At 46.2% G+C, this 27,069-nt stretch overlaps 1 protein-coding gene across 1 annotated transcript in view; it reads right to left on the bottom strand.

The window, feature by feature from the left end:
* The window catches only part of pde11al (phosphodiesterase 11a, like), a 264,935-nt gene that overhangs the window by 194,748 nt on the left and 43,118 nt on the right, over positions 1-27,069 (bottom strand). The window contains exon 2 of the mRNA XM_055659453.1: positions 22,603-22,761. Within this exon, the coding sequence (XP_055515428.1) occupies positions 22,603-22,761 (159 nt within the window). The remainder of the gene's footprint in view (positions 1-22,602; positions 22,762-27,069) is intronic.

The following is a 27,069-nucleotide window of genomic DNA, read 5'->3' as shown; positions in this document are numbered from 1 at the left end:
TAGGCATCATGGCAGGCTGCACAGTCTCACCCTTGGCCTTTACAATGGCCATGGAAGTCATCATCAGGGCCTCAAAATGGGTGGTGGGCGGTGAACGAACCAGGGCTGGGCTCCGTCTGCCACCCATCAGGACATACATGGACGACATGACAACACTAACCACTACTGCAGCATGCACCAAGCGGCTACTTGGAAAGCTGCAGGAGAACATCAAGTGGGCCCGAATGAAAATCAAACCAAGTAGATCTCGAAGCATCTCCATAGTCAAGGGGGTGCTTAGAGACACAAGGTTCTGCATCGGTGACAACCCAATACCAACAGTGTCTGAGCAGCCAGTTAAAAGCCTGGGCAGATGGTACAACGCAAGTCTCAAGGACAAAGAGCAGGTGCAACAACTAAGGCAAGAAATTGTCAACGGCCTGGAGAACATCAATCAGACCCTACAGCCTGGGAAACTGAAGCTCTGGTGCCTACAGTTTGGACTCCTTCCTCGGACAATGTGGCCACTGACCGTTTATGAAGCCCCAATAACAACTGTGGAGAAGATGTAGTGAACCATAACGTAAGATATGTGAAAAGAAAGAGATTAGTTAAAACAAATGTAGGTCCCTTGCAGTCAGAAAACAGGTGAGTTGATCATGGGGAACAAGGATATGGCGGACCAATTGAATAACTACTTTGGTTCCGTCTTCACTAAGGAAGACATAAATAATTTGCCGGAAATAGCAGGGGACCGCAGGTCAAAGGAGTTGGAGGAATTGAGTGAAATCCAGGTTAGCCGGGAAGTGGTGTTGGGTAACCTGAATGGATTAAAGGCCGATAAATCCCCAGGGCCAGATAGGCTGCATCCCAGAGTACTTAAGGAAGTAGCTCCAGTAATAGTGGATGCATTAGTAATAATCTTTCAAAACTCTTTAGATTCTGGAGTAGTTCCTGAAGATTGGCGGGTAGCAAACGTAACCCCACTTTTTAAGAAGGGAGGGAGAGAGAAAATGGGGAATTACAGACCAGTTAGTCTAACATCGGTAGTGGGGAAACTGCTAGAGTCAGTTATTAAAGATGGGATAGCAGCACATTTGGAAAGTGGTGAAATCATTGGACAAAGTCAGCATGGATTTACGAAAGGTAAATCATGTCTGACGAATCTTATAGAATTTTTCAAGGATGTAACTAGTAGCGTGGATAGGGGAGAACCAGTGGATGCGGTGTATCTGGACTTCCAGAAGGCTTTCGACAAGGTCCCACATAAGAGATTAGTATACAAACTTAAAGCGCAAGGCATTGGGGGTTCAGTATTGATGTGGATAGAGAACTGGCTGGCAAACAGGAAGCAAAGAGTAGGAGTAAACGGGTCCTTTTCACAATGGCAGGCAGTGACTAGTGGGGTACCGCAAGGCTCAGTGCTGGGACCCCAGCTATTTACACTATATATTAATGATCTGGATGAGGGAATTGAAGGCAATATCTCCAAGTTTGTGGATGACACTAAGCTGGGGGGCAGTGTTAGCTGTGAGGAGGATGCTAGGAGACTGCAAGGTGACTTGGATAGGCTGGGTGAGTGGGCAAATGGTTGGCAGATGCAGTATAATGTGGATAAATGTGAGGTTATCCATTTTGGTGGCAAAAACGGGAAAGCAGACTATTATCTAAATGGTGGCCGATTGGGAAAGGGGGAGATGCAGCGAGACCTGGATGTCATGGTACACCAGTCATTGAAGGTAGGCATGCAGGTGCAGCAGGCAGTAAAGAAAGCGAATGGTATGTTAGCTTTCATTGCAAAAGGATTTGAGTATAGGAGCAGGGAGGTTCTACTGCAGTTGTACAGGGTCTTGGTGAGACCACACCTGGAGTATTGCGTACAGTTTTGCTCTCCAAATCTGAGGAAGGACATTATTGCCATAGAGGGAGTGCAGAGAAGGTTCACCAGACTGATTCCTGGGATGTCAGGACTGTCTTATGAAGAAAGACTGGATAGACTTGGTTTATACTCTCTAGAATTTAGGAGATTGAGAGAGGGGATCTTATAGAAACTTAAAATATTCTTAAGGGGTTGGACAGGCTAGATGCAGGAAGATTGTTCCCGTTGTTGGGGAAGTCCAGGACAAGGGGTCACAGCTTAAGGATAAGGGGGAAATCCTTTAAAAACCGAGATGAGAAAAACGTTTTTCACACAGAGAGTGGTGAATCTTTGGAACTCTCTGCCACAGAGGGTAGTTGAGGCCAGTTCATTGGCTATATTTAAGAGGGAGTTAGATGTGGCCCTTGTGGCTAAGGGGATCAGGGGGTATGGAGAGAAGGCAGGTACGGGATACTGAGTTGGATGATCAGCCATGATCATATTGAATGGCGGTGCAGGCTCGAAGGGCCTAATGGCGTACTCCTGCACCTAATTATATGTTTCTATGTTTCTATACGCGAAGAAATGGCTCAGGGTCCCACGATGTCTAACTAACATCGGCCTATATGGCAAAGAGGTCCTGGAACTACCTCTCACTAGTCTAACAGAGGAATACAAGTGTTCTAAAGTAAGACTCCAGATGACACTGAGGGACTCTAGAGACAAGACCATCAGTGCTGTTGCGTCGCCCCTAGTAACTGGCCGGAAGTGAACACCATCTGATGCAGTACAGCAAGCTTCATCAGCCCTGAGGCACAAAGACATCATGGGGCAAGTCCAGCAGGGAAGAGGAGGCTTTGGCCTTATGACAAGTAAACCAACTTGGCGAAAGGCCACAACATCAGAGACATTGGTGGTCGAGGAGGTGCGGCGACAGGAGGAGGCCGCAAGAAGTGCAAAGGCGGTCTCTCTTGCCAAACAGGGGCAATGGATGCAGTGGGAAGGTGTGGAGCGGAGGAAGATCAGCTGGAAAGAACTATGGGAAATGGAAGCAAGCAAGATCAGCTTCATCATCAGTGCGACTTATGATGTGCTTCCATCACCAAAGAACCTCCATCAGTGGTACGGCGATGATCCAACCTGTGCCCTCTGCCCAACTCCAGCGACCCTCAAACACATCATGGTCGGCTGCAAGACCAGCCTCACGCAAGGGAGATACACGTGGCGGCATAATCAGGTACTAAAAAGCTTGGCATCAGCCCTTGAGAACAGGCGGTGTGCGACCAACTCCTTGCCTCCGAGAGCAAGCAACCCCCTCCCCCTAAGGGCAACAACCTTTGTCCAAGAAGGACAGAAAACATCTAAACATCCTTCCACCAGATCAGAAGAAGGAAACCTATGCAGGGCCCGTGACTGGAGGATGCTGGCGGACATCGGCCGACAACTAATTTTTCCACCTGAAATTGCTTCCACCAACCTCAGGCCAGACTTGGTGTTCTGGTCCCCTTCACAGAAGACTGCTTACATCATAGAGCTCACAGTTCCATGGGAGAACTCTGTTGAGGAGGCCTATGAGTGTAAGAAGCTGCGCTACGCAGAGCCTGCAGCAGAGGCAACGCAGCGTGGCTGGAACACCAAAGTCTATCCAGTTGAAGTGGGATGCAGAGGATTTGTTGCGTCATCTACCATCAGACTGCTGAAGGAGCTTGGAATCCACGGTCAGGCTCTGCGGAAGACCATAAGATCACTCTCAGAGGCGGCTGAAAGAAGCAGCCGGTGGATTTGGCTCAAGCGGAACAACCCATGCTGGGCCCCAAGTACGTCAGGGTGAATCTTTGGGACGGTTTGACACGGGACACGCGCTGAGGGCTGATCATCCTGCAGCGGGCCGCCCTTGTGGAGGGGGTATAGTGTTAAAAGGCTGAAACACCCAGTGATGCAAGGGTACACTACTGATGATGTGTCCTGTGCCCAACAGTCCTGAAGGTTACCCAGGCCAAGGTATACCTATCCCCCCCCCCACCGATGTTGAGCGTCTACCACTCTCGACAATCAACAATTGTCGTGAAATGCTCCCCACCTATTGGCACAAGGGACTTCTTAACATCTTGTCCTGTGTATTTGATTCACACCCCCTGATCCCTTTAGCCACAAGGGCCACATCTAACTCCCTCCTAAATATAGCCAATGAACTGGCCTCAACTACCTTCTGTAGCAGAGAATTCCAGAGATTCACCACTCTCTGTGTGAAAAATGTTTTTCTCATCTCGGTCCTAAAAGATTTCCCCCTTATCCTTAAACTGTGACCCCTTGTTCTGGACTTCCCCAACATCGAGAACAATCTTCCTCCATCTAGCCTGTCCCGCTGAGTTACTCCAGCATTCTATGTCCATCTTCGCTGGCGAGGAACAGTGTGTGCCCTTTGCAGGTTTTCACTCTCGAACACAGATAGCAGCGGATTATTAGGGGAAGAAACTCGCGTTCATGCCGCATGACGTGTTTGACCACCTGCCCCCGCTACTCAGGGAGCTTGTGCTGAGCGGTAACCAGCTGTGGAGCTCCAACTGGGGCAGGCTTTACCTGCGAGGCTGGTTGGAGCTGCTGGACCTCGGAAGCAACCTGTTGACCACGGTGCCTCGCATGCTGTCCAACTGCACCCAGACCCTGCGTCTTCAACCTCACCCGCAACCAGATCTCCAAGCTGACAAAGGACTTCCTGCGGGACATGACCTCCCTGCAGTACCTGGATCTCAGCTACAACAACCTGAAGACCATCCAGACCTCCAGTTTCCCGGACAGCGCCATCAAACACCTTCGGGAGCTGCGGCTAAGCGGCAACCACTTTCTCTGCACCTGCGACGCCAGGTGGTTCATGTGGTGGATCAATCAGACCACGGTCTACATCCCTCGCCTGGTCACCGATGTCACATGCACCTCCCCCAAAGCCCACCGCAGCCAGTGTCGTCATGGTGGACCTGCATTCCTGCAAGTTGGACTACCTGCGCATTGGCCTCTACACTTTCTCTGCCTTGATCACCTTCTTGCTCCTCTATTTGATACTTAAACAGGCCTTCATTCACGGTGGTGCAGCTGCCTGACAACGAATGCAGCGTCGGAGATCCGGGTTCGATCCCGACTACGGGTGCTGTCTGTACTGAGTTTGTCAGTTCTCCCCGTGACCTGCGTGGGGTTTCTCCGAGATCCTCCCACACTCCAAAGACGTACAGGTTTGTAGGTTAATTGGCTTGGTGAATGTAAAAATGTCCATAGTGGGTGTAGGATGGTGTGCGGGGATCGCTGGTCGGCGCGGACCCGGTGGTCCGAAGGGCCTGTTTCCTCTCTGTATCTCTAAACTAAACTAACAGTTTATTATTTTACACTTATATACATTACACAGATCACGGAGTGTGAAATAATGCTGGCAAGCCAAGGTCATGCAAGAAACGGAGGAAAACGGGAGACGATTTTATTCAGCAACTCCGTTCTGGCAGAACATCTATCCTGTGTTAAGAAATCTAACTTTCAGGGGATTTAAACCTTGAGTTCAACTTCTACCTGAACTTAATCGATTTACTAAAGCTTTGAAGTTCTCCCTGCAGTCCGTTTCTTAAACACCTTTACGTTTTGCACTTTTTTTGACAGCCAAGTATTTTAAATGCCATTTATTGCATTGTAGCAATGATAGGCAACGATTTGATAAAAGCGGTTAATTACATGACAAGAGAAGCATGCAGCTACATAAGAGACACGGAGAAGCTGATCATCGGGGCATTTCTGTCCATGGTCATGGGAGGCTTTTTATAGTAAAAAAATAACTGCATGACATTTTTATCCATGTGATGATTTTTCCACACATCGGTGTCGTTGTTGGCTCAAGAGTAACTCAGGAGAGGAACTTGGTAACTCGGGAGAGGAACTTGGTACATCGCAGAAATGAGAAGTAAACGGCAAAATTAGACGTACTCGTTTGAACTCATGAACATAAACTTGGAATCTCGTAGACAACCACGAGTGATTTTTTCTTTCACTCACAATCACTCGTGGATGGACTCGCACCGTGAGACAGGGGCTTAAGTCAGCAAGCAGCACTTTCATCAAAGCTGCACCTCAAAAAAATCCATCTAAAATTTCACACAAACATGGAATTGACACCCAGCGACACTACTATTCTGTGATTAAAATAAGTCTCTTTGATTGTTGCAAAGTGCAAATCTCAGATGATACAGAGCCTGCAGCATCACAACTGATTTTCAAGTAAAATACAGGATGTGTGATTATTAATGATATGTGCACTGCCTTAAGTATATTTTGTGAAGCAGCTGTTGTTTCACATCTGTACAAATTTAATTGAAGGAAAGAACAATTCTCCCAAATTCCCAGTGGTGGCAGTATTTGCAGTTTTCTTGCTGTTCTTTGCATTTGCTTGAACTAATTTCTCAGATGAAATAGGATCTTCTGCCACCCTGTGGCCACTACTAAGATTTACATCTATTAGTGAAAATGAAAAGGCAACTGAGAAATTATTAATTGTTATCTGTGTTATCTGTCTTTCTCCCCACTACTTTACCAATATTTTCAATTTACCACCTCTCATGACATTGCTGGCCTATCCTGAACCATTACTTATGCTTTATAATGCTACACAACTCACTATTATGCAAATAGAGAGTTTTTATTGAATGCTATACTTGAGTATCACATCTTTGTAGTGGCTCCAGTAGAAAAATACAGTTCAAAGTTACTCATTGTTATCTTCCTAATGCTATATGACGGACCTCATTACAAAACTAATCTGCAATATGGTATTACTGAGGAGGACAGCTAAGCAAATTCCTTTTAATATAAATGGTGTGAATGACTGAGTCATTTTCAAACATCATAATGAAGTGTATTTTGTAAACTTTAACAGTGTCATGGGAGCCCTTCAATAAGTCAGCAAGTTGCTCCAAAGGATTGTTGAAATTTTACTTATTGCCTCCGGTACTCACAAAACGTCTAATAATCAATCATTTCCCAGGTGCCTACTTTACCTCTTTTTATCTGCTAAAGGGCCTGTCCCACGAGCTTGCGACTGCATGCGACGAGCGCGACCAAACCGGAAGAAGGGTCCGCGCGGAGGTCGAGTGATCCCGTACGAGTTGACGTGAAGTTAGAGCGAAGTCCACGGGAAGTTCGCGCGTGACGTACGCCGTCAAGACGCTGCGTACGGCGACGAGACGCTGTGCACGTCCGTCGAGGCAGTGCGTACGGCCTCAATGCGGCTGCGGGCCGGCAGGCCGTTGCCGCGCGGAATTTTTGGACAGTGTCAGTTTTTAGGAGCCCAGCGTGATGTCGGGACTAGCTCCGCACAACTCCATACGGCTCCGGCGATCGAAGTGGGACCGGCCCCGCGAGGCCGTACGGCTCAAGCGACCACGTTAGGTCGCGCTTGCCGCATGCAGTCGCATGCTTGTGGGACAGGCCCTTTAGGATACAATAGGATAAAATACTGCACAGAAAGAAATGTGATCCAAATTGTCATTGCCAATACCAATGTTTGGCATGGACAAGCTTCTACATCAGCATATCCTTCCATTTCTTTCTGCCTCATGCTTTCTCTAACTTAATCTTAATATAACTTCACATTTCCTTCACTTACTTAGTCCATGATACATTGCACCATACTTCAGATATTAAAATATCTCCTATTATTGTGCCACTTTGGTCAAATTGTCATGTCCCAGCAACTTTGGAACATTTGGCCATCAATATGCACAGCTTTTAATTCCATTGGAAATCCTGAAGTTGGTTGTAAGGTATAATATTGCATTGCACAAGAACTGCACCAGCAACAAGCCAGGTCTTGGAGAATCTTGGAGCCAGAAAATGGAGAACAAAAAAATAAGATTGAACTTCATCAGTTAAATAGTTTATGGTGCTCAAGGAGGTGACAAGACAGCCAACTACTGCAATGCAATCCCTCCTCGGGTGAAGTCAGGACATAACAACAGGGAAGAGCAGACCACTGGATCAAAATGTCTTAAAGCTAAAATTAATACTGATAAGGATTTCACCCTCCAAACAGAATCCCCAGTACCTGACAACTTTTCTTGGTTTCCATCAGTCTGTCCCCAAAACCATAGCATGTGGTCAGACAAATAATCCCAGAGATTCCAATCACAAAGTTTCTCACCACAGCAACGTGATAATGCCCATGCAAGGATTTGTAATGCTGACTACTGGATCAACCAGGGAATGAAGTTAAAGAGAAGGAGTCATAGTCCTGCTGCCTCAAAGCCCTGTCCCACGGTACGAGTTCATTCCAAGAGCTCTCCCGAGTTTGCCCTGATTTGAACTCGGAGATTTACGGTAATGGCCATTCGTCGGTACTCGGGGCTCTCGTGGACATTTTTCAACATGTTGAAAAATCTTCACAAGTCTTCTCGTGCTTACCTGCCATTAATGAGTCTTCCCAAGTACCTGCCATTTGCATTATGAGCCGGTAAGAGATGTCCCCGAGCTCCGATGTACCCGCTACGTTCATTCTCCGTGCTTAACACGAGTTTGATTTTTTTCTAAACTCGGGAAAGCTCTTGGAATGAACTCGTACCGTGGGACAGGGCTTTAAGAAGGGAGATCACTTCTGTTTGCAAAACTGGCACCCGGTCTCCCTCTTGTGCACAGATTACAGGCTCTTTCCCAGGGGAATGGCCAATTATACGAGTTCCATGCTGCCTCACATGATCCACCTGGACTAGTCTTTCACAGTCCCAGGCCAGCATCCACCTTGCCAGGACCTTGTTCACCAGTCCCACAGAGCTGGTCTGTCAGTTGCCTTTCCTCCCTCAATCAGAAGGCATTCAACGGGGTGGATTACGAGTTTCTTTTTGTAACTCTGCACGCCTTCGAACATGGCCTGCATTTTGTGGCCCAGTTCCAGTGTTTGTCCATGCAGAATGCCTGATGGAAGTGAGTAGGTCTTTCAGGGCACCCCTTTGATTTGGGAGAGGAGTGAGTCAGGGATGCCCCATATCCAACCAGCTATATACCATCTGCATAGATGTCTTCCTGTCTTTGTCTTCCCTCTGTCTTTGTTGCCAGGATGCAGAGGAGGTTATTGCACTGGATCTTGGCTGGGGTCTTGTATCTCATAATTGTAGAAGGCGGTTAGTCAGTGGTGTGTATCCACACCCAGGTGGTGGCTCTCCAAATCAAGACCCTGCAGAGATACCTGTACTCCAAGAAGCCTTTGCATGTTCTGCCAAAGTACTTTGCCAGGCCCATTGCCAGCGGTCATCAGCTGCGTTGTTTTCGTGAGTTTCCTGGTTTTTGGAGAAAGGCCGTCAGAATCGGGTGCCGAGAACAACGAGGGTAGGGAGGTCCCCAGACAACGGGGGAGGGGGTGGGGGGGGGAAGAAAGAGAGCTGCTGCCACATTCAGTAGATAGGACTGTTTGTAACTTTCCCAATAACCAGGTCAATGTCAGAATTTATTTTAGATATTTTGACATCCTTCAGGTAAGGCCATTGCTTTAAGTCTTCACATCTGGGCATATTTTGATGACCAACAGGTATGGTTCCATGTGTAAACACCTCAGATATTGGTATAAAACTATCTTCATCCAAGCTGGATATCCCCATACTTGTAATGTAATGACTAGGGTACTCTATCTCTTTATTCATGGTACGCATTTGAATTTTAACCTTCTCTCCTGCAATGTCCAGCCTTCTCATCAGATTCTCTGTACAAAAAGTAGCTGAACTTTCATGGTCCAAAAATGCATATGTTTGCAACACTACATTCATGGCTCTATTCCTCACCTGAACCGGTAAGATAGAGAAGATGCATGCTTCTATCCCGGCCCCAATATGAGCAGTTACTTGAGGCGAGGTGACAGCTTCTCCAACAGCTGGCTCCTCATTCTGCTCTGTATGGTCCGGCTTATTCTTTACAGGGTGAAGCACATCAGGATAATTCTGCTTGCACATATCACAAATTAGTGGACTTTCACAGTTTTTCATAATGTGCCCTTTTTTCAAACATCCATAGCAGATTCCATTCTTTTTTAAGAAGTCCATTTTATCTTCATATTCGTTCTTCTTGATTCTTCAACACCATGTTATGGTGTGACCCACTTCATCACATAATGGACAAAATCCATTCTTCTTCATAGTTGGTACATCTTCTTTGGCTCCACCCGTCTTCTCCATAGGTAACAATAGACCCGTAGAGTGGCTCTAACATGTACCGTACTTCCTTTTCTAAACATTCCACCAGGTCTGATAGCCTGGCTACTTGCTTCCTTTCATCCATTATTACACCTGCATCATATCGCCACCTTTCCCTCATTCTTCTGGGCAACTTGCTAATGATGATTCTAGTATCACTTGGAAGATTCATCTCCTCTATGTGGCCGAGATTTTTCATCGAGCTACAACAACCTCTCAGAAATATTGCATAATCACTCAATGCTTCCCCATCTTCCGGCTTGATTTCTTTCAAAGCATGGGCCTCCGTGTATGCATTAGCAATCCTCTGTTCATCGCCAAAATATTCTTTAAGTAACCTTTTTATAGCCATGGCTGCCTGGCTCATTTTGACAACTTTCTACAAGTACCTGAACACTTCCACTTCATCAGAAGCGCTCCTTTTCCTCCGTAACTTTTGTTTCTAATACTTCTTCTAATGCACTTACGAAAGCTTCATACCGCAAAGGATCTCCATCATACGTAGGAATTTCTGCTGGTGGTAGAGTGAGAGGTATTTTATCGAGCTATGATCTGGTTGAATTCAGTTTGCCTATTCAACAGTGCCAATGACCCATCCTGATAGCCTTTGCTTGGCTCCCCATCGGGGAATTGAATCCCGGTCTCCCCATAAATACCTTGCTTCAGTCTAGCACCCATTTGCCGAGACAAAGTTTTACCCATCATACTCCGTTCCAATAGGTTGTCAAAGCCAAGAAATCCGATGGACCTCAATTGTGGAATTGATCCAACTGATAACTCTCTTGGAGCAGTTTTTCTTCTTGGTCCAGAGCTCATCGTCTTCAATGATCTAGAGCTGCATCTTGAACCCTCACTTTCCAGTAGCCCCTTCTTCGTCTTGGCCACCGCCATTTTTGTGTCTAGTTTCAGTTGTTCCTTTCGTCGCCTCAGCTCTTCTTCTTCTCGCTCCATCTCATGGTACATCCTCAAGGCTTTTATTGAGAGAGCGGCTAGGTCAGCTTCAACTCCCAATCGAGCAGAAACCCTGGATACCGAACTGGCTGCAAAACCAGATCTGTGACCTGATCTTCGTGAAGATACATTTGAGATACTATCCCCAGGTGCAACACGGGGGAGGGGGAGGGGGAGAGGGAGACTTTTTTTACTGTGCAGTTCTGAAGTTTCATTTATTGAAGAGGTGTTTCATGTATTTCAGCATTGTTTAAATCAAACACAATTGCATTTATGATTTATTTGCATTAAAGGAGATCACATTATTGATTTAGTCTGACTTAGTTGAGCTGACGATCTGAAGACAATGTTTAAGCAAAATGAGCCTAGTTCTTACAGTCTGATATTCCCAATGCTCATGATTGGTCATTCCTTCCAACCATTGCATTGAATTCTGAAATCCCTTGGAGTAGATGATTTATTTTTTTACATGTTGATAATGTTTTGCATATAATTTGGTTTCAAATGCACCCAAATAGAACTAATCCATTTACATTCAATTTTCTTTTGTCAATTCATTTACATAAATTCATTTTGCGAATTTAGAGAAGTTTAGGGGGCACACTGGTGGTAGTGTCACAACATTATAGACCAGATGAATTAATACCATACCATATACAAATCAGAAGCAAGAGGAACCCACCTGGCGCCTCATGCCAGCTCTGCCTAGAAATAAAATTATGGGGCTGATCTGAATGTAACTTGAACTCCACATTCACGACTGCTTGTAATAACCTTTCATTCCTATGTTTATCAAGGATCTTTCTGATGCTTTATTAGAAATATTCAATAAAAAGCTTCCAACTCCCTTGGTGGGAAAAAGCTCCAAAGACTCATGATCTGTTGAAAGAGCATTTTGCCTTATCTCAGCTATAAGGGATGGGAGACCTTCATAAAACATTTTGGTTACCTCTTCAAAAAGGCAAATTGACACAATCTCCGATGTACAAAACCATTCTGACTAAGCCTAGTCAACCTCTGCCTATCTAAATGTCTGTATATCTTATCCCTCAATCTTTGTCAGTCATCGTGCTCCTTTTTCCTCCTTCGTACACTCGTATTCCATCCCTGAGCCCCCATTAACCTTTTATCTCTCCTCTTTCCCCTACCCCTACCCCCTCTACCTAGCTTTACAGTTCACTTCCTCTTGGTATCTGACGGCAATTTGTCTCCTTTTCACCTCTAGCCTTTGTCACAGTCCTCCCATCTACTAATCAAACCCCAGCACACCCTCGCCCCATTTACATCCGATTAACACCTGCCAGACACCACCCCCACCTCTATTCCAACACTCCTTCACAGATACTTAATGACTCGCTGACATCCTCCAGCATTTGGTGTTTTGATCAAGATTCTGGCATTTGCACTTCCTTGTGTCTACATTAACACCCGTTCTTAAACACGGAGATGGATTCTCTTGATCAGATCGCCAATATCTGTCATAACTAAAAGTTTAACCTCTCTTCTTTGCATTCAATACTTCCAGCAGGAAGCAATAACATTTTGTTAGCTTTCCTAATTATCTTCATACCAGACTTTGACGAATCTTGAACCAGCACATCCACATTTCTCATTGTTTCTGTAATGTTGTGACCAGAAATGCACACAATTCTCCAAGTTGGTCTAAAGAATGTTTTGTATAGCTGCAAAATGACATCCAGATTCTTGTATTCATTGCCTTAGATGTCTTTGAGGGGAAGCTGATCACAGGTGCAGTATTTGTAGATTTGTCCGCTGACCCCCGCTGGGCCCACGCCACCCCCGCTGGGCCCACGCCACCCCCGCCGGTCCCGAGCCACCACCGCAGGTCCCGAGCCACCCCCGCCGGTCCCGAGCCACCCCCGCCGGTCCCACGCCACCCCCGCCGGGCCCACGCCACCCCCGCAGGGCCCACGCCACCCCCCGCCGGGCCCACGCCACCCCCGCCGGGCCCCACGCCCACCCCCCCGCCGGCCCACGCCACCCCAGCTGGGCCCAAGCCACCCCAGCTGGGCCCAAGCCACCCCAGCTGGGCCCAAGCCACCCCAGCTGGGCCCAAGCCACCCCAGCTGGGCCCAAGCCACCCCAGCTGGGCCCAAGCCACCCCCACTGGGCCCAAGCCACCCCAGCTGGCCCAAAGCACCCCCACTGGGCCCACGCCATCTTCATCTTTGTTTTCCCACCAGAAAGTGGGTGGGGATGTGGGAGGGGGAGAGAGAGAGGGGAAGGGGGGAGAGAGGGAGATGGGGGAGAGAAGAGGGAAAGGGGGATTATCTTTAGTGAGATTGCAAAATTAAGGTAGGTTTTAGAGCTATTATATTTTCTCCTCCATATGAATAATGTGAAACAATATCAAATAATATCAAACAATTGGAACACCCTTCTTTTCCTTGATAATAATAATAGTGAAAAATATGAATTCCATAGTTTGTGACATAAATATACATTTTAATGGGATCATTATATACAGATGTACCATTTCCATTTCAAGATCGGGGGGGGGGGGGGACAAATGTGTGTCAAGTCGATAGCCTAATCGTTAAAGAGTTGAAAGAAAGCCTAATTGATAAAGAGCTGAGAAGAGGAATCGGAGCTGCCAAGGAAAGGTACTCTGAGAAGTTGAGGAGCAAGTTCTCAGCTAGTGACTCTTCTTCAGTTTGGAAGGGCATGCAAGAAATCACCAGCTATAAGAGGAAAGCCCCCCGCTCTTTGGACAATCGTCAGCTGACGAACTACCTGAATGAGTTTTACTGCAGGTTTGAAAATCAGAAACGTAATCCTGGTACCCCCTCCCCAACAAACACAGCCAGACCCCAGTCTGCAAAGAATGGACCCTGCACCCTCTCCTTCCCATTCACCACCTCACACCTACTTAAGGCAAGACTCCAGTAATGAAAAGAGTGGACCCTTTCCCACCCCCCACCAACACTTCACACCCAATGACTCATTTTTAACCAGTCCCTGCAAAGATGCACTGTCCCTGCCTGCTTCAAAGTCTCCACTATTGTCCCTGTACCCAAAAAGGTAAGGATTACTGGTCTTAATGACTACAGGCTTGTCGCACTGACCTCTGTAGTCATGGAGACCGTTGAAAGGCTTGTGCTGGCCAAGCTGAAAAATATCACAATCCCTTTGCTGGACCCTCTGCATTTTGCATATTGGGCCAATAGATCTGTGGATGATGCAGTCAACCTGGGCCTGCACTTCATCCTCCAGCACCCAGGGGACCTATGCGAGGATTTTGTTTTATTGATTTTAGCTCTGCATTCAACACCATTGTGCCAGAGCTACTACGCTCCAAACGTTCCGAGTTGACTGTGCCTGAACCCGTCTGACGGTGGATCACCAGCTTCCTGACAGACAGGAAGCAGCATGTGAGACGGGAAAGCATATCTCGGACCCACAAACGCTCAGCATAGGAGCACCGCTAGATGCGTACTCTCCCCTCTCCTCTACTCTCGCCACACCAATGACTGCACCTCCACAGACACCTCTGTCAAGCTTCTCAAGTTTGCGGATGACACAACCCTGATTGGACTGATCCAGGATGGGGATCTCTGTACTCTTTTCAATTCGACATCTTTCCTATAACATGGTGCCCAGAACTGAACACAATATTCTAAATGCGGTCTCACCAAAGTCTTATACAACTGCAACATGACCTCACAACTTCTATACTCAATACTCTGACTGATGAGGGCCAAAGTGCCAAAATACGTTTTGCCCACCTGATATACCTGCGACACGACCTTTAAGGAACCATGCAACCATCAACCATTCCTCTGCCCACCTGGCTAATTGATCCAGATCCTGCTGCAATCTTTCACAACCATCTTCACTATATGCAAAAGCACTCACATCTGTATCATCAGCAAACTTGCTAATCTTGCCCTGTTCTGTGATGTTTCACAGAGTGCTGGAGTAACTCAGCGGGTCACGCGGAGTATAGAAGTTGGGAGGTCATGTTGCAGTTGCATAAGACAGGGCTGCCAACATTGGGTGAGAGTTGAGAGTGAGAAATTGCGAGGGAGCGTAGCGACCGAGGGGGTGTTCCCCCTCCCATAGTAGGCTCCGGAGGCGGCACTCACCCAGTCCGCTCCTGGCGCCGGGCCGGGGTTAAAACTCCATCGGGTGCGGACAGAGCGGTCGACGGACATAGAGCCGCCGGAGGTGAGGGTGGGAGGTGTGTGCCGTGCCTCAGGGAGGAAGGGGGAGGGGGGTTGGTGCTGGTAGTTTGATAGCCCTGCTTTAAACCAATCCCCTCTAGTGCTTGAATCACATATCCTGGGAAAAAGACTATGCATTCACCTGATATTCCCCTCATGGTTTTTACTCGCCTCTAAAACAATTTTTGCTTGATTTTGAACTTTCAGCACCCGCAGATATTTGAGCGTGAGAAATGTTGTGATCAGTGTGAGAACATGAGAATATTGTGAAATGCGTGAGTCTCACGCTCAATGCGTGAGATTTGGCAGTCCTGCTAATAATGCAAACATTTTATGCAAGTTCCAATTGTTTGGACAAAAATCATTTATTACTGCTTTATAACAGTTAAGTTACTTTAAGACCATTTCGGAAATGATGGCACTCAACAAACAATCAACTAACATATTAAAGCAAACTATAAAGAAATAACATGTTCCCTTTCCTGACTCGGCCTCATAAGTACTTTAACGCTGCTAACAGAGCAAAGGGATATTAATCTCAAGAATCAAAATGGGGAAAGTTTGTTTAAATGGTCATTCTAAGCCCATAGAGTCAGAGTTATACAACATGTACATGGCTGGTCCAATTTGTCCATAATGATCAAGTTAGCATTCTGTGTGCCCAGGGACTGGCTGCCGTTCCCAGATCAGCTCGCGTCCCAGGGACTGGCTGCAGTTCTCAGGTCGGCTCGCCTGCCCCGACCCTGCAAAAACGAATTGAAAAAAAAACGTGGTTTTTCGGATTATGGGCCGGATTCAGCCTGTGTGCCGTAGGTTGCCGAACCCTGTCCTAGATGTTTGACCTCATTGTGGTCCTCCCCATGTTTTACATCGATTCACCTGGTTAGTTTTATCTCCGGATGCTTCATGTTGTCGGCGGCTGCACATCCAACCAAGAAAGAAGAGAAGAGACACGATGTCACTCACAGCCTCCAACTGACGCGCTTCCCCAGACCGCACAGATCGCTATGATGTGGCGCAAAAAGACAAACTGTGCAGGGACTGAAGACAGCGTGAGAATTCTGTCATCAGCATGAGAATTGGCTGAAATGTGTGACTCTCACGCTCAAAGCGTGAGAGTTGGCAGCCCTGTCTAAGGCCAGGATGTGACAACAGATGCACAGGGAGACACACACACACACACATACAGGGAGACAGACACGCACAAACACAGGGAGACAGACACACACAGGGAGACAGACACACACACACAAAGAGACAGGCACACACACCCACACACACACACACAGGGACACACACATACACATACACACAGGGAGACACACAGAGACATGCACACACAGGGAGACATACACACACAGGGAGGCACACACACGGAGACACACACAGGGAAACAGACACACACACACCTTTCCTTTCCCCCCTCCCTCTTTCCTCCCCGCCCTCTCTTTCCTCATGCTTCCTCGTTCTCCCCTTTCTCCTTCCCTTCCTTCAACCCCTTACTCCATTCCCTCTCCCTGTCTCTTTGCCTCCATCCCTCCCTTTTTTTCTTTCTCTCTATCTCTTTCTCCCCTCCCTCTCTTTCCCCGGCCAATGGGGAGTCCGGCGGGCACGGTGTAGTGTGGATTGGCGGCGCTGGCGCTGCTGTGTGAGTTGAAGGGCAGGAGGGAGGGAGGGAGGGAGCGAGGTTGCCGCAGCAGCCGGAAGCGCAGCGCTCACAGACGGTGCACAAAAGCGCTGACACCCGCTGCCCGGGACCGACGCGCTTCCCCAATCCGTGCAGATCGCTGTCATGCGGCGCAAAGAGACAAACTGTGCAGCAAAGATCCTACAGCTGCGCTACAGCTCCGCTATAGGATCTTTTCTGTGAAGGGACAGAAGACAGCCTGTCAGCGTGAGAATTCGGTCTTCAGCATGAGGGCATGAGAATTGGCTGAAATGCGTGAGTGTTACGCTCAAAGCGTGAGAGTTGGCAGCCCTGATAAGAAGGTGGTGAGGCCGCATTCAGAGTATTGTGTTCAGTTCTGGGCACCGTGTTATCGGAAAGATGTCATCAAACTGGAAAGGGTACAGAGAAGATATACGAGGATGTTGCCAGGACTAGAGGGCCGGAGCTATAGGGAGAGGTTGAGTAGGCTGGGACTCTATTTCGTGGAGCACAGGAGGATGAGGGATGATCTAATAGAGGTGTAAAAAATCATGATTTGAATAGATATGGTTGAGTCTTTTGCCCAGAGTAAGTGAATCGAGGAGCAGAGGACATAAGTTTAAGGTGAATGGCAAAAGATTTAATAGGAATCTGAGGGGTATGTTTTTCACATAAAGGGTGGTAGGTGTATGGAACAAGCTGCCAGAGGAGGTAGTTAGGGCGGGGACTATCGCAACATTTACAAAACAGTTACACAGGTACATGGATAGGACAGGTTCGGAGGGATATGGATCAAACGTGGGCACGTGGGACTAGTGCGGATGGGACATGCTGGGCCAAAGGGCCTGTTTCCACACTGTATGGCTCTACCTATCTTTCCCTCTCAAACACATTCTCCTTCCTTCTCCCCATTACCTCTGACACCCGTATCAATCAAGGATCTATCAATCTCCTCCTGAAAAACGTCCATTGACTTGACCTCCACAGCTGTCTGTGGCAATGAATTCCAGAGTTCACCACCCTCTGACTTAAGAAATTCTTGCTCATCTCCTTCCTAAAGGAATGTCTTTTAATTCCGAGGCGGTGGTCACTGGTCCTAGACTCTCCCACTAGTGGAAACATCCTCTCCACATCCACTCCATCCAGGTTTTTACCAGGCTGGGACAGACTGCAACAGCTTCACACCGTGTCCCAAAGCTTGTGTCCTGTCCTGCATCACCCAAGGCAGCAGAGACATTATAGGAGAGGGCAAGCACCGTAACAAAGTAGCTCACGATGGTTTGGGTAACATTCAGGAATGTCTATGCATGCCACATCCTGAATATTACTGAAGAATGGTCTTGACCCAAAATATAATCTCCAGAGATGCTGCCTGACTCATTGAGTTACTCCAGCACTCTGTGACATGTCATCTATCCATGTTCTCCAGTGATGCTGCCTAACCTGCTGAGTTACTCCAGCACTCTGTGAAACGTCACCTATTCATATTCTCTGCATATGCTGCCTGACCCACTGGGTTACTCCAGCACTTTGTGTCTATTTTCCCTTCACCTATCTACCCAAGCCCACTCTCCCCCCTCCTTTCCTATTAGGCTGTGGGCCGAGCATCAAAATTGTGTCTAGAAATAGGATTTCATGACCCAAGTCACCAAAGTACATGAAACTTTCACATATTGTGTAAATTTTTTTATATATAATCACCCCTGAAACTCGATATGAAGAAGACTTGCACATTTTTATTAAATTAGAGAAAAAACCGGAAAAATGTCGGGAATTTTTTAGTCCAATCAAAGCACGTTCTCAAGAAGGTCATGCCGAACTTCTACCAACACATCACGTGTGCCACCAGGGGGGAGAGAACTTTGGACCACTGCTACACACCGTGCAGGAAAGGCTACAAGGCCGTTTCACTCCCTCCCCTAGGAAAATCTGACCATGCTGCCATATTCCTGTTGCCGGCGTATAAACAGAGGATAGTTCGGGAAGCAGTAGAGACGAGGGACGTAAAGCGGTGGTCCGACCAGTCAGAGGCCATGCTGCAAGATGCACTGAGTGATGTCGACTGGAATATGTTCGAAGCAAGTTCCTGTGACGTCAGTGAGTTCGCGGAAGCAGTCACGGACTTCATCGCAACAATAACCGACAACATCGTCCCCACGGTAAGGGTAAGCACCTTTCCGAACCAAAAACCCTGGGTAGACAGGTCAGTTCGTGTGGCCCTGAATGCTCGCACCGCTGCCTACAACTCAGGCCTGGCATCAGGAAACATGGACGTCTACAAGGCAGAGTCCTACCGACTGCGAAGGGCGGTGAAGGACGCAAAAAGGAGGTACAGGGACAAGATGGAGTCACAGATGGAGCTGCAGGACACCAGAAGCCTGTGGCAGGGGCTACGGATTGTAACCAACTACCGGAGCACCCCTCCCTCATCCGCAAGTGCCGGCACCTCCCTAGTTGATGACCTGAAGTCCTTTTACGCTCATTTCGAGAGGGGCAACACCACTCCAGGTCTGCCGACTATCAACAATAATGCCAGCGGGCTGGCTACCGAAGCTGAAGGGAGGAATGTGCACACATTCTCGCTGTCCGAGCACGATGCGAGGAGGGCTCTGACAAGGGTGAACACGAGAAAAGCTGCAGGCCCCGATGGCATCTCGGGGCGAGTACTCAAGTCCTGTGCTACGCAGCTAGCTCCAGTGCTCACTACATTATTCAACCTCTCCCTGGACAAGTCCATGGTCCCTGCCTGCTTCAAAAAAATCCATTATTGTACTGGTACCAAAAAATGCCTCCCCAGCCTGTCTGAATGACTACCGTCCGGTGGCCCTTACCTCGGTAGTCATGGAATGCTTTGAGAGGCTGGTGAAGAAACACATCTGCGCCTTCCTCCCTCGGAACATGGACCTGTTGCAGTTCGCATACCGTCCGAACAGATCCACGGACGATGCGGTCTCCCAGGTCTTGCACACCGCTCTCTCCCATCTGGACAGCCAGAAGGGGGGCTACGCGAGGATGCTGTTCATAGACTACAGTTCAGCCTTCAACACGATAGTCCCCACCAAACTGGCCGGGAAGCTAATGGAATTGGGGCTTGTAAGTTATTGGGGAAAATCCTCCAAAATTATGGAAGAACTCGGATAAGGACATGGACATTTTAAAAAGACAAATTTGCTGGCTGCAACGGAAAAACCCCCAATCCACAAAGAAAGAATCAGTTTCAAGTTTCAAACCTGTTTGGCCTGTGGACTTGGGCATCATACAACTTGCGAAGTGTGTGGGCAGGAAAGGCTGAGACGGAGATAATGAGATTATCTTGGATAAACTAAGGAAGGAACCGAGCCTCAGCAGACAGTGGTAAACAGGCCAGCAGCAAGCACAATTACCATCGTGGATGACCCATCCATCAGGACAATGGGAGCCCATGTAGGCGATGGGATAACGATCAGGCTGAGGGATCATGACATCAGCAAACTCCTTATCATCGGAAGCCTATTGATCATGCCAGGTCGAAACTGGGTATCATCAAAAGAACCCTTTTATCCAGAGGACCACCTGGGGGTTTCAAAGGAAGCTCAGGTATAAAAATAGGAGTCAAGCCAGAACTCGCTCTCTTTCTGCTCTGCTGGACGGCTCGTGAGCCCAACTGTAAGTATCCTGGTGAAGTTCCCGAAATAGGATAGTTGAGAGACGAAAGGGAAAAGGGGGGTAAAATTGTGTAAAGTAAGTTTTACAACATGCCCGATAGTTTTCCATCCATAGTCTTAGTTTAAAGCATAAGTTTAGCCACGTATTATGTAGTGTTGGTGAGATTCGATTTCTCATTGTTTAATAAAGCCTGTAAATTTTAGACTTGCTTTGAGTCCATCTTGGTTTCTGTTTTCTCTCATCAGCACACTCTGGTCAATTCAACCTTTTATCATATCCCACCATAATTCCGAGGTCTAGAACCTAGGGGAATCCCTTTTGTTGTATTCTCTCTCTTGGAAACCGCTCGCGTGGAGTGGTGGCCATTTGACCCTCCGACAAGGGAGAGAATAACTTGGGCAGTTGGGCCCGAAGTGGAGTAAAGGGAAACAAAACCCCTACAGGCTGAACACCTCCCTGTGTGCCTGGGTCCTGGACTTTCTCACCGCCAGGCCCCAGGTAGTCAAGATGGGAGGGAATACATCGAAGTCCCTCACCCTGAGCACAGGATCGCCCCAGGGTTGCGTCCTCAGCCCCCTATTGTACTCCCTGTACACACATGACTGTGTGGCTAGGTTCAACTCCAACTCAATAATTAAGTTTGCTGATGACACTGTGGTGGTGGGCCTGATCTCAGACAACGACGAGAAGGCCTACCGGGAGGAGGTGGCTGGTCTAGCACTCTGGTGCCAGGATAACAGCCTCCTCTTGAACATCAAAATAACGAAGGAGCTGATCATGGACTTTAGGAGGGCACATCATCCGAGGTTACGTACACTCCATTGAGGATAAATGGGGATCCTGTGGATTGGGTGAACTGTTTTAAATATCTGGGAGTCCACATCTCTGAGGATATGACATGGGCATCACACGCCTCAGCATTCGTGAGTAAGGCAAGACAGCACCTTTACCACCTCAGGCAATTGAGGAAATTCAGAGTGTCTCTGAGGATCCTCCAGTGCTTCTACGCAGCGGCAGTGGAAAGCATCTTGTCCGTGGGAACATTACCATCTGGTTTGGGAATTGCTCTGCCAAGGACAAGAAGGCTCTGCAGAGAGTAGTGCGTTCGGCCGAACGCACTATGGGAACTTCACTTGCCCCTCTGCAGGAATTATACATCAGAAGGTGCAACTCCAGAACCAACAATATCATGAGAGATCCCTTCCACCCCTGCAACGGACTGTTCCAGCTGCTACGGTCAGGCCTCCGTTGCCATGCGGTGAGAACGGAGAGATTGAGAAGGAGTTTCTTCCCAGAGGCCATTCAGACTGTAAACGCCTATCTCACCAGGGAGTAACTCTACTGAACGTTTTTCCTTCCATTATTTATTATGTAGTAGAATATGTGTGTTATGATTGTGTTTACAGTTTGTTTGGTTGTTTGTCTTTTGCACAAAAGTCCGCGAGCATTGCCACTTTCATTTCACTGCACATCTCGTATGTGTATGTGACAAATAATCTCGACTTGACTTGATATGACACTGTAAACCACTGTACCATGAAAGCCAAACTGCAACAAACACTACAGGACTCTCATCTTGTCCAGTTCATCATGACAATGATGTAGAACCGTTGCTTCTTCGTATGCCTGAATGGTCAGAACTGCCGTTGGAGAAACTGCCAAAATAATGGTCTACCACAGTCCTTGCCCCAACATTGTTCAATATATACACCACGAGTGGCCATTACCGTAAATCTCCAGTTCGAATCAGGGCAAACTCGGGAAAACTCGTGGAATGAACTCACGGAACAGGGGTTTAAGAGTTTCATTCTTATTATTACTTGCTTGAAAAATGCTTCCAAAATGCGAGCAGAAATTTGTGTAAAGTCGGATTTCCATAAGTTAGAGCATTCATAGCGCAGAGAGTCATAGTAATTGGAAATGCTGCCAGAAATATTCTACATATCAAAGGACACTGGTAGTAAAATAAATTTTGCAAAACACAGTGCGTTGCATTTAACAGCAGAACAATATAAAATATTCACATCTACTGAAATTATATTAGGATTTTGGATGACCAAACAGAACAAATTTAAGTGCAATAATTTACGTTATCAATGAGGAATGTCAACACGTGTGTGGATCTCTTACCGTTTCATCTTCTTCAGTGAAGGGTACTCCAGCAGGGTTTTTGTTGATAGCTTGAGCCACCCCGATAATTTCCCCATTGCAGTTCTGAATCGGCATGCACAGAATGGACTTTGTCTTATAACCTGTCAGCTTGTCAATTTCATCATTGAACCGATGATCCTTCAGAAAATAAAACATGTTATTTGTTTGGTTATGTGAAACAGGTAAGAAAATGTAGTTACAGTGACATCAGTCAATCTATTCGATCCAGTAATTGATTAAAAAAAACTCCAGACTGAAGGAACTGTTAAACAAATGTTCCGACATCTTTCATCTAACTTCTACACATTTTAAAATGGGATAAGAAATCTAATAAAACTGGAGGAATGGAATTCAACATGGACCCAGAGGACAAGCTGCAAATATAGAACATGGAACACTACAGCACAGGAATGGGCCCTTTGGCCCACAATGTTTGTTCATAAGTTCATAAGTTGTAGGAGCAGAATTAGGCCATTCGGCCCATCAATCTACTCCACCATTCAATCATGGCTGATCTAACTTTCCCTCTCAACCCCATTTCCTGCCTTCTTCGCACAACCCCAGACACCAGCACTAATCAATCTCCACCTTAAAAATATCAGTTGATTTGACTTCTAGTGTTCTGTGCCAAATAATTCCAAATTCATCACCCTCTGACTAAGGAAATTCCTCCTCATCTCCTTTCTAAAGTTACATCCTTTTGCTCTGAACCCATGGCCTCTGGTCCCCACCTCATCTTTCTAAACTCCAGCGAGTACAGGCCCAGTGCCGTCAGACATCTTATGTCTGCACCGAACATGATACCACGTTAAACTGATATCATCTGCCTGTATGTACATAATCCATATCTCTCTACTCCCTGCATCCCTATGCGTCTATCTAAAAGTCTCTTAAATAACATTATCGTATCTGCCACCACCACCACCACCCCTGACAATGTGTTCCAGGCCCCCACCACTGTCTGTGAAAAAAACTTGCCCTGCAAATCTCCATCAAACATCCCCCCTCTCACCTTAAAGCAATGCCCTCTGGTGTTGGATATTTCCATCCTGGGGAAAAGGTTTTGTCCACCCTATCCATGCATTTCAATATTTCATATACTTATATCTCTCTTCAGTACATATAATACTGTAATATATACTGTAGTATATATCAATATAAAATACAATTTAGATAATAGTTAGAAAATACAAAATGGAGTTTAGAAGGATAAGGGGGGGGACATCATTGAAACTTACCGAATAGTGAAAGGCCTGGATAGAGTGGATGTGAAGAGGAGGTTTCCAGCAGTGGGAAAGTCTAGGACCAGAGGCCAAAGCCTCAGAATATAAGGTCATAATTTTAGAAAGGAGATGAGGAGGAACTGCTTTTGTCAAAGGGTGGTGAATGGGTGAAATTCACTACCACGGAAGGCTGTAGAAGCCGTTAATGGATTTTTTTAGGTGGGGATTGATAGATTCGTGATTAGCACGGGTGTCAGGGAACATGGGGAGAAGGCAGGAGAATGAGGGAGAGGGTAAGATAGATCAGTCATGGTGGAGTCGACTTGATGGGCAGAATGGCCTAATTCTGTCGATATAACATGAATTAAGAGTACCATTTGCAGTGATAACACATTATTTGGTGTGCTACATATAACACTGGTTAGACCATGTTACTCATAGGATAGCAAATAAATTGTGTACTTTGAGGTGATAGTAGGCGAGGTGGGAGTATATCATTCAGTACTGGGTAATACAGGTCAGGCTATTCCACCTAAAAGATAATTGAACATGTGTATTTATATGATGAAACAATCTAGAGTATTCCATATATAGGTCAATACAAGCTGATGTGGCCCATTACATTCATATAGGTCAGAATATGCCGAGTTAAAGATACTGCTGAATCAAATTATTTCAACAGTGCATTTGCTGGCTGAATGAAAGTGTTAGTTTAGTTCCATTCTCTTTTCATGAATACATTATCATTATACTTTTATTATTAAAATGTTTACCCTCTTTCCTGCTTTTTTGTCCATTGCCCCAAGTACCTAAATACAAAACAACCACCCTGCTGGGTGCATATCTTGAAGATCTTATAAAATTGCACCACTTCCTCCCTGCTCCACATGGGCTGATAGAACAAAAACATAGAAAATAGAAAATAGGCCAACAGTAGTAGGCCATTCAGCCTTTTTATACAATGGAACCCTTTTTAAACAATGGAACAACATGCGCAGTATGCCAATCCTCCGGCACTATTCCCGTTTCTAATGACATTTGAAATATTTTTGTCAAAGCCCCTGCTATTTCTACACTAACTTCCCTCAATGTCCTAGGGAATATCCTGTCAGGGCCTGGAGACTTATCCACTTTTATATTTTTCAAAAGTGTCAGTACTTCTTCTTCTTCGAATCTCATAGTTTCCATAGCTACTCTACTTGTTTCCCTTACCTCACATAATTCAATATCCTTTTCCTTGGTGAATACCGAAGAAAAACAATTGTTCAATATATCCCCCATCTCTTTTGGCTCTGCAGATAGCTGTCCACTTTGACTCTAATGGACCAAATTTATCCCTCGTTATCCTTTTGATATTAATATAGCTGTAGAAACCCTTTGGATTTACTTTCACCTTACTTGCCAAAGTAACCTCACATCTTTTAGTTTTTCTAATTTATTTCTTAAGATTCTTTTTACAAGTCTACAGAGAGATTTAGGCCATTTGGAAGAGTGGGCTGAAAGATGGCAGATGGAGTTTAATGCTGATATGTGTGAGGTGCTACATCTTGGCAGGACAAATCAAAATAGGACGTACACGGTGAATGGTAGCGAATTGAGGAATGCAGTTGAACAGAGGGATCTAGGAATAACTGTGCATAGTTCTCTGAAGGTAGAATTCATGTCGATAGGGTGGTAAAGAAACCTTTTGGTGTGTTGGCCTTCATAAATCAGAGCATTAAGTATAGAAGTTGGGATGTAATGTTAAAATTGTACAAGGCATTGGTGAGGCCAATTCTGGAGTATGGTGTACAATTTTGGTCGCCTAATTATAGGAAGGATGTCAACAAAATAGAAAGAGTACAGAGGAGATTTACTAGAATGTTGCCTGGGTTTCAGCAACTAAGTTACTGAGAAAGGTTGAACAAGTTAGGTCTTTATTCTTTGGAGCGCAGAAGGTTAAGGGGGGGGACTTGATAGAGGTCTTTAAAATGATGAGAGGGATAGACAGAGTTGACGTGGATAAGCTTTTCCCATTGAGAGTAGGGAAGATTCAAACAAGAGGACACGACTTGAGAATTAAGGGACAGATGTTTAGGGGTAACATGAGGGGGAACATCTTTACTCAGAGAGTGGTAGCTGTGTGGAATGAGCTTCCAGTGGAAGTGGTGGAGGCAGGTTCGATTTTATCATTTAAAAATAAATTGGATAGGTATATGGATGGGAAAGGAATGGAGGGTTATGGTCTGAGTGCAGGTAGATGTGACTAGGGGAAAATAAGTGTTCGGCACAGACTTGAAGGGCCGAGATGGCCTGTTTCCGTGCTGTAATTGTTATATGGTTATCTGGTTATAAGTAAATGTAATCAACAATTCGTCTTGCACCAGTCATATCGAAGCAGGTAGTGGCCACGAAATCACACCAACACTTCGACTTCCTCAAAGGAAGTTCGGCATGTCCCCAACAACCCTCACCAACATCTACAGATGCACCGTGGAAAGTATTTTATCAAGATGCATCACAGCATGATTTGGGAACAGCTCCATCCAATTGTAGAGAATTGTGGACGTAGTCCAGACAATTACACAAACCAACCTCCCTTCCATGCCACCAGCATGATCAAGGACAAGTCTTACCGTGGTCACTCCTTCTCCCCTCTCCCATCAGGCAAAAGGTACAGAAGTGTGAAAACGCACACCTCCAGATTCAGGGACAGTTTTTACCCAGCTGTTATCAGGTAACAGATCATCTTATCATCAACCAGAGAGTGGTCCTGGCCTATCATCTACCTCACTGGAGACCTTCAAACTATCTTTAATAAGACTTTACTGATCTTTATCTTGCACTAAACATTATTCACCCCGTCCTGTATCTGTACACTGTGGATGGCTTGATAGTAATTATGTAATCTTTTCACTGTCTGGATAGCACTCAACAAAAAAAAAACATTTCACTCTACCTCAGTCTACTTGATAACAAACTTAACTGAAAAATACTAAAATTAAAAACTAAAATCAACATATCACCAGCATAAGACATGGGTTTCTTCTTTGCATAAGGAGAAATCAACTCATGGACGGACAGGTAAAGCAGCTGAATGAGAATGCTGGGAAGGAGTTCATTTTGCATTACTAAACTGAGATGTTGAATTACTTTTGTTATTCACAACTCACTTGTGACCTTGCAACTGCAGCAGATCTTTCACAAATTGCTCCTACAAGAGAGTTGAATTGCCAAAAGAACA

This window comes from Leucoraja erinacea, chromosome 2 (assembly GCF_028641065.1).
Source record: "Leucoraja erinacea ecotype New England chromosome 2, Leri_hhj_1, whole genome shotgun sequence".
Taxonomy (NCBI): domain Eukaryota; kingdom Metazoa; phylum Chordata; class Chondrichthyes; order Rajiformes; family Rajidae; genus Leucoraja; species Leucoraja erinaceus.
The sequence above is the reverse complement of the archived record's forward strand: the minus strand, read 5'-3'. Positions and strand labels throughout refer to the sequence as shown.